The following is an 8,666-nucleotide window of genomic DNA, read 5'->3' as shown; positions in this document are numbered from 1 at the left end:
AGGACAGAGGGCGACGCCAACAGCATCTCTGAGCAAATCTGGCGACGCAAGGAGAAGAGATCCAATATAAGAGAATCGGCGACGGTGGGGCTGAACGCTAGCTAACGAGAGGAGTCGTCGGTGACGGCGGCTGGGCGTTGGCTACTGCTGGCTGGGCTGGAGCTCAGAGAGGGAATGGCTGCTAGGATTCTATTTGTGTGTGTGAGAGAGAGAGAGAGAGAGAATGGGGTTTATGTATTTTTTTAAACCAAAAATCTTAAAAAAAAGTTCGGTTCAAATGGTTTATGAGTTAACTATCGGTTCAACTAGTTTGTACACTAATTTTTTGTTAGATGGTTTTTCATTTCAATCGAACCGATCAGGAGACCAATTATCAGTTAATCTAATTGAATTGATCAGTTCGGTTCGATCTTCGGAACTATAGTTCTAATCACATGTATGTTCAAATGCCACACATATGTGGCTCATTTTTTTTAATATGAAGATTGTCTATATGTTATGCGATGATATGGAGGTAGGGTGTGTTACACAATGATATGACGGCTGTGTTTTTTAAATTTATACAGGAGAAATCAGACCGTCCGATTTATTTGTTGTGGAAGATAGACACAAATTGAATGGTCCAATTTATTTGGTGCAGAAAATTTTCGAATTCTAAAACACTTAAATTGGTAGGTCCGATTTTGGTGTTTTTATTTTATTTTTTTAAATTTCAAAAAAATCCAAAGTACATTCAAAAGGTACAGAATGACTATGGAGATTTACATCAATAAAAAAAACAAAATACAAATCATACTTGAAAATTTAGATATAAGATTATATCTTAGTTTGGAACAATAATTTAGAAACATAGCACAACAATTCATATATTGAACACAAAAATTATGCTACATATCAAATGCTTGATCATATTGTAAGTGGTATCAAATGATACTGCATCATCAAAATATTCAAATGCAGTTGATTTCTTGTATCAGTCTGAAATACATTTTTAATTGACTTATTAACATTAAGTTCAAGCTCATAAAAGAAAATTTGATTTTGCTCTTTTATTCTCAAAAATTTTTTTTCCAATTCTTTTGTATCATCTACTTCAAAAACATTACGAATCTCTCTGCTAATATAATTTTTAATATCCTTTTTGATAAAATATAATTCACAATGACCACCAATCACTATAACAAGTACTTGATATGTTTTACTTAATTTAATACCAATTTTATTATTATTCTCGATTGTGCGACAAACATATAGGCTAAATTCTCTGTGTTGTTTAAACATTTTTAGCTTGATCAGGATAACACGGAGTCATAACAACCTTTGAAATAACTCAAATACTAATATTATTCACTATATATGCGCGTAGATTTTTGTAAGACATCTTGCAACAAATGTCTAATTTGTCTTCAGAGAAGGTGGTATACCAAATTTTCTATCCCCTTCTCTACTTTATGTAATGAGTTAGTTTTTTATTTCATTTTTTTCCTATTTGAGATCCTTATTTTAATAGAAAAACCTACATGCTTAATATAATCTTTATAGAATTTTCAAACTTTTTGAAGAGTGTTAAAAATCATTCCCACTTTAGCACATACTAATCATCAACATCATAAAAAAAATTAATCTTAAAATAACCACAATGAAAATCACATAAAAAATAAGTTTTGGTTCATTACAACACACAAATATTTAAGCATAGCACACAAATTCACACATATAGAACAAAAATCAGAATCATAAAATAACACTAATTTATCAAAAAACTCAAGTAACAAAAACTAAGATCGTCACAAATAACTAGAATCAAGAACAAAAGAACAAAAATGTATACAAATAGAACATAAATATCGAGCATAGAATAACAACACAAGTAATCGAAATTAATACTCTGATAGCTCACACTAATTTGTCAGAAATCATTAAACAAGTTTTGGTTAGTTGCAACACACAAATATTTTAAGCATAGCACACAAATTCACTCATATAAAATAAAAATCAAAATCATAAAACAATACTAATTTGTCAAACAGCTCAAGTAACGCATAAATAATCTGAATCAAGAACAAAAGAATAAAACTATATACAAATAGCACATAAATACTGAGCATAGAACAATAACACAAATAATTGAAGCTAACACTCTGGTAGCTTACAATAATTTATCAGAATCATTAAAAAAGTCATTCGTATTTCTTCAATTACGTTCAATAAAAAAAAACTTTCAATTCACACTGATTTAGCTCATATAAACTACAATTTTTTTATTATCATCGAAGATTTGTTTATTTAACAAAAACTCAAATCCAATTTTACAAGTACTGTGTTGTAAATTGAAAAATTCTAAAACAACGTGTAATTAACATAAAATTATAAACAAAATGTACTAAATATATAGCACAATACAACAAAAAATAGTAAAAAAGAAGGTGTTGAGAATGAGTCGTTATTCGTAAATGGAGAAAGAGAATAAACATAATAAAAAAAAGAGAGTGATGCATAAATATATTTTTATTTTTAACAACTTGGTTATATTTGATTAATAAATAGACTTAGTGTTTGTTTGGACGCTATTATTTTGATTAAAAAAATTTTTTTTAATGAAAAATATTTTTTTTTTTTTAAATTTTTTAGTATGTTTGACAAATTTCTAATAGTAAAAATACTAGAAAAATAAAAAAATATTTTTTTTCAGAAGCTGTAATTTACATCTTTTTTTAAAAAGTATTTTTTTTAAAAAAATAATTTTTATGTAATAAATAAATAAAAAATATTTTTATATTGTTATACCCAAACATAATTGATAGATAAAAAGATATTTTCACATAAAATATCAAACATAAAATTACTTTTACTTCTTTATAAGATCTTTTAAAAAAAAATAATTTAAAAAAAATCTTTTTTTAAAAACTAATCCAAACAAACCCTTAGACATCTAGTATATTTGATAATTTTAATACATGTGTCTTTTTCACTTTTAACATGCTTTTTTAAATAAATATATTACACACACCACATAAATAAATTCCCTTTGAAAAGTAGCAGCAAACCAAACCATCCCACACATTCCACAAAATTTCGATGAACAACACTAGGTGGCTTCTCGTTTTGTGCCACGTGTACATATTGCCACGTGCGATCTTCGCACTGGCTAAACCCTCTCTCACTTGGTCACTTCCCACGTCATAAAACATCACACGAAGCAAAGCTCTCCTCTAATTTCTATATTTTAGTAGAGAAAGAAAATATAACTAAAAAAAATAAAAGAAACGCAGAAAAACCCTTTGATTATTGTCAAACCCGTCACGCCTCGCCTGCTGCTGGTCTGAGTATTATACCATCCCTCGCCACATTCCCTGCAATTCATCGCCTAACTTTCTCGGCAACCAAACGCTGAAGGGAATGCGATCTGCTTATTCAACCGTAGCTTTTCTCCTTCTTCCCCCCTTCTCCGAAACGCATTCCCCTTCCTCAACCACCTTCTTTCTTAATCCTTGAAACCGAACTCGTTGCTAAATCCTCAACTTTTCCAGCTGCGAAAGACGATCCGAGAAGGATAAAAAGAAATGGCGTCGTTCTTCTCGAAGCCGGCGTTGATTCTCTCGTTCTTTCTGCTTTTCTTCCTCTTTCCTGCTCAATCCGCGGTGTTCAGCGTAGATCTGGGGTCCGAATCGCTCAAAGTTGCTGTCGTGAACTTGAAACCTGGTCAGACACCGATCTCTATCGCCATCAACGAGATGTCGAAGCGCAAATCACCGGCGCTGGTTTCCTTCAACTCCGGCAACCGTCTCCTTGCCGAAGAAGCCGCTGGCCTCACCGCTCGCTATCCGCAGGACGTGTACTCCCAAATCAGGGACCTCATAGGGAAACCCTACGGCTTCGCCAAGAAGTTTCTGAATTCAATGTACCTCCCTTTCGAGGTGAAGGAGGATTCCAGAGGCACAGTGAGCTTCGTGGTGGAAGGCGATGGTGGCGCCACTCAGTATTCCGCGGAGGAATTGGTGGCTATGGTGCTGGGCTATGCGGTGCATTTGGCGGAGTTCCACTCCAAGGTTCCGATCAAAGACGCCGTGATATCGGTGCCGCCTTATTTCGGGCAGGCTGAGAGGAAAGGGGTACTTCAGGCGGCTCAGTTGGCGGGGATTAATGTTCTCTCGCTGATAAATGAGCATTCTGGCGCTGCGTTGCAGTATGGGATTGACAAAGACTTTTCCAATGAGTCCAGGCATGTTGTTTTTTATGACATGGGTTCTGGCAGTACCTATGCTGCACTTGTGTATTTCTCAGCGTACAAGAGCAAAGAGTATGGGAAGACTGTGTCTGTGAACCAGTTTCAGGTATGTGTGAATGTATTGGCCAGTTTTAGGTATGCGTGCATGATACTTAGGTACAAATTGACCTGCAGATAATCAACAAGGGACTCCAGGACTTCAGTGACTTGTATTAGCCTAAAGCAATTAACCATTATGTGTTTAAATATGAAATCTGATGGAAAACACCACTGTATTTTCAATATTTCGTATCTGATGCGTGTGATCCAGAATTAAATGAAGTGATCAGTCATTCATTACGTAAATGCTTCCATGATTTCTTCCTGAAAAATTTAATCCTCTTAACTTGCTCACTTACTTTGTAATCTGTGTAGGTTAAGGACGTACGCTGGAACGCAGAGCTGGGTGGCCAGAATATGGAACTCCGGTTGGTGGAGCATTTTGCAGATGAGTTCAATAAACAAGTTGGTGGTGGAATAGATGTGAGGAAATTTCCCAAGGCTATGGCAAAATTGAAGAAGCAGGTTAAGCGAACAAAAGAAATTCTTAGTGCAAACACGGCAGCTCCTATTTCAGTTGAATCACTTCATAATGATATAGACTTCAGGTACCGAATTATAAATTTTCTCACCGCTCCTTCTGTAGTTTTGATTTAAATGAATTTGTATATTCTTATTGTATACTAACATTTTGAAACGCTGATCAAAATTTTGTGTCGTACTTAATAAACAATTATATTAAGCCACTAAAAATGTAACCCTTGCAAACATACATGGTATTGAATAAAGTTATGCTGCTTTAAACAAGCATGCCATGATCTTGCCTTGTATAATGATGCAGCTTGATATGTTCTGTGAATATTACACATTTTCCATGTTTGGTTTGTCTTTGGGTTTTGTGATCTGTATGCTTTGGTGATATATTAAGTTTAAAAGCATGACCTTCACTTTTCTTTGTTGTTATTTTTCTTTATTCTAAAGTATTAAGAATCCTAGCAGAGAATAATTTTGAAAGAGAAGGATTGAAAGGAGGGAATCTGTGTGAAACTTTCATTGACTTATCAATTGATGGGTGAGGGGAGGAAAAGGCTTTGGAGGGAAACCTCATTCATGAGTTTTATTATTTGGAGGGCTAGGGTTTTGGAGCTTTTTGTTAATCCTCCAAAATCCCCATTGTCAAGTTCCTCCAAATTGGAGGTTTCATGAGATTAATAGATTGTTACACTTTTATTCCAATAAACTATTGTATTACTATTTATTCCCTTTTACTTTTTTGTACTTAATATTCTAATAAAAGATAAAATTGTAAAAATATACGGTCTGTCTTCCAAACCTCACATTCCTAATTATTTTAAACTCGTGAATGAGAGGGGGTTTGAAAATCTCAAACCCTTCCTTCACTTCCCCTTCCTTCTCGTCTAAAACCTTTCTTTCCCTTTCCCTTGCAACTTGTAGACACACCCTAAAAGGTACAAGAAAATGAAGTAGAGAGCATTACTACTGGATCTAATAACTCTGGAGTAACATAATAATGGTGGAGTAACATATCAGAAATATTCTAATAAGAACACAAACCAATGTCTGAGCAATGCCATAGCTCAATTTTGATCTAATTCCAATTGTTGTCTTTGTCTTTTCATCTCTCACTCATTTATGGCCTTATAGTCTCTTTCCTTTATCTACCAGCTCATTGTTCTATTATACATTATAGGACACCACACCCACCTTCATATTTCCCTCGTTAAGATTATAGAAATATCATCTAATCCCTCTTCAACCCGTGGAAACAGCCACTCGTGTAATTATCAGGTTAGGCTGCATATATTACACCCTTTGGGTGCGGCCGTTCCCCGGGCCCTACATTAACGCGGGATGCTTGTGCACCAGGCTGCCCTTTTCAAGTTGTCTCTTTGTCTTTTATGTGTGAGCTGTTAATGTTAGCTGACCTAACTGATACTAATAGGAATCTAAGGGAAAAACTGAATACATATAACTTAATGGGCTGATTGTAGTCTCAGATCAATGAAATATAATCTGTTTATTCATTTTATACTTCTATTTTTATTATTCTTCTTTGCAAACAAAATTCAACACAAATGAAGTGCATCAAAATGGGAAATTAACCTATGTAGCATTAAAACTCGCAACGTATCATTTATGCAAGCACTGCTGTTCATATAAGAGATTTAACTTTGCGGGAAGCTTTGGACTTACAGATAGCCAATAGGTTTACCAAGGTAGATGGAGGTTATATCCAAGGGATGAGTTAGAAATTGAAAGTATTATTACAAGAAAACATTTCAGATGGATCTAGAGATCTGGCCTCTGACTGGATATTGCTATCTCCACTTGGATTTACAAGCTAAAAACATCCAAGAACCAAGAAGGAACTTGAGAAAGAAATGCATTTTGATGGATGAAATTCTTTTATATGATCAAACATCTCTAAGGAAGTGCTTGCTTCAACCAAAATGATGAGAAAGAATATACATACCTATTTGTCAAGAAATGTCTTCAAAATAAATTCTTTTTTTGTCAACAAAAAAAAAAAGAATCTATTTGGTGTTTATTATCAAATTACAATACATTAGACTTTATTTAATACTTAAGGCTTCTAAAGAGATTTAAATATAAATGGTTTGAACACATGATTTATATTGCTACTTTGGTATTGTTTTAATCATGTAGCTGACCCACCTAGTGAGACAGGACTTAGTTGTTGCTGATGTTGTAATTCTTAAGGCCTTTTTCGATCATGCCTTCTATTCTTCCAGGAGCTCAATAACCCGTGAGAAGTTTGAAGAGCTTTGTGATGATATTTGGGAACAATCTCTTCTGCCAGTGAAAGAGGTGATTGAGCATTCTGGCTTGTCAATGGACCAGATATATGCGGTGGAGTTGATTGGAGGTGCTACCAGAGTGCCAAAGCTACAGGTTTGAATAATATTTTCAATTTTTGTTGTCATTCTTTGGGCAGTATGCTGTTAGGGAAGGTTGAGAGTTTATCTGCAAAGTTTGAGATCCATCCTTTTATTCCTTTGCATATAATATATGTACATACAGCATAGATATTTTGACAAAATGTTTATTCTTGTTGTCAATCTTTGTAATCCTTTTCAAAATTGAACCCATTTTACTTGAAGATTTGCTTGGAGTTGGTATTGCTATCCTTTATTGATATAAATAGTGAAGGAAAGTGAAGAGAAGCTCATATGGTCATGTTCCGGTATAGACATTATAACTGAAATATGCAAATTAACTATCTTGAATGAAGTTTAAATATGACGAAATTGGGATTAAATAATCTCCCTACCAAGTTGTCAACTTATGCGTGGTACCTATTTATTTTGGAAATGGTATGCATCGCATTGTGTTTTTAGTGTTGTCTGAAACACCCATATTGTCTGTGTTTTTTGTTTAAGCAGAGTATTTCACTCAACACTACAGCATTATGCCCAGAGATTTACTTCTTATATATATATATATATATATGTTATTACAGGCTAAGCTTCAAGAGTTCCTTGGGAGAAAACAACTTGATAGGCATCTTGATGCTGATGAAGCTATTGTTCTTGGTGCAGCGTTGCACGCTGCAAATTTAAGTGATGGAATTAAATTGAACCGCAAGCTAGGAATGATTGATGGTTCTTTGTATGGATTTGTGGTTGAGTTGGATGGTCCTGATCTTCTGAAGGATGAAAGCTCGAGGCAGTTACTAGTACCACGAATGAAGAAACTACCGAGCAAGGTAAACCAGTTCATGTTCTTGCTTCAAGTCACAGCATACTATAAGAAGAATTTCCTGATACTTCATATTGTAAGAAGAGCAAACCAATTGATTATACTAATGATTTATTGTATTGCATACTTGCCAGATGTTCAGATCCGTTAGTCACAACAAGGATTTTGAAGTGTTGCTAGCTTATGAAAGTGAAAATCATTTACCACCGGGTGTCACTTCTCCTGAAATTGCAAAATACCAGATTTCTGGTTTGACAGATGCAAGTGAGAAGTAAGGATAAAAAACTTTGGAACTAGTTATGATTTGAGACCCTTAAGGAATTGTTTGCATACAAAATACTTAGAAACTCTAGTGCCCCCTCTCTGTGTTTCTCTAATATTTTCCAGATACTCATCTCGAAACCTGTCGTCCCCTATCAAGGCAATTATACATTTCTCTCTAAGCAGAAGTGGAATTCTCTCTCTTGATCGGGCTGATGCTGTTATCGAAATAACAGAATGGGTGGAAGTTCCCAAAAAGACCCTGACCGTAGAGAACTCGACTATTTCATCGAACCTATCAACTGAAGCTGGTGCTAACAACAATTCCACAGAAAGCAGTGAAAAAATGGAAACTGATAGTGGGGGTAATACAACCGATAGTAATGCGGAGGAGATA

The 8,666-nt window shown here is 34.5% G+C and overlaps 1 protein-coding gene across 1 annotated transcript in view; it reads left to right on the top strand.

Annotated features, from left to right (window-relative positions):
- LOC107638302 (heat shock 70 kDa protein 17) overlaps positions 3,216–8,666 on the top strand; it is a 10,585-nt gene continuing 5,134 nt past the window's right edge. Inside the window, exons 1-6 of the mRNA XM_016341516.2 lie at positions 3,216–4,334; positions 4,643–4,875; positions 7,042–7,201; positions 7,770–8,015; positions 8,143–8,279; positions 8,396–8,663. Of these exons, the coding sequence (XP_016197002.1) occupies positions 3,564–4,334; positions 4,643–4,875; positions 7,042–7,201; positions 7,770–8,015; positions 8,143–8,279; positions 8,396–8,663 (1,815 nt within the window). The 5' untranslated portion in view covers positions 3,216–3,563. The remainder of the gene's footprint in view (positions 4,335–4,642; positions 4,876–7,041; positions 7,202–7,769; positions 8,016–8,142; positions 8,280–8,395; positions 8,664–8,666) is intronic.

The sequence above is a fragment of the Arachis ipaensis genome, chromosome B04 (genome assembly GCF_000816755.2).
Source record: "Arachis ipaensis cultivar K30076 chromosome B04, Araip1.1, whole genome shotgun sequence".
NCBI lineage: Eukaryota > Viridiplantae > Streptophyta > Magnoliopsida > Fabales > Fabaceae > Arachis > Arachis ipaensis.
The sequence above is the reverse complement of the archived record's forward strand: the minus strand, read 5'-3'. Positions and strand labels throughout refer to the sequence as shown.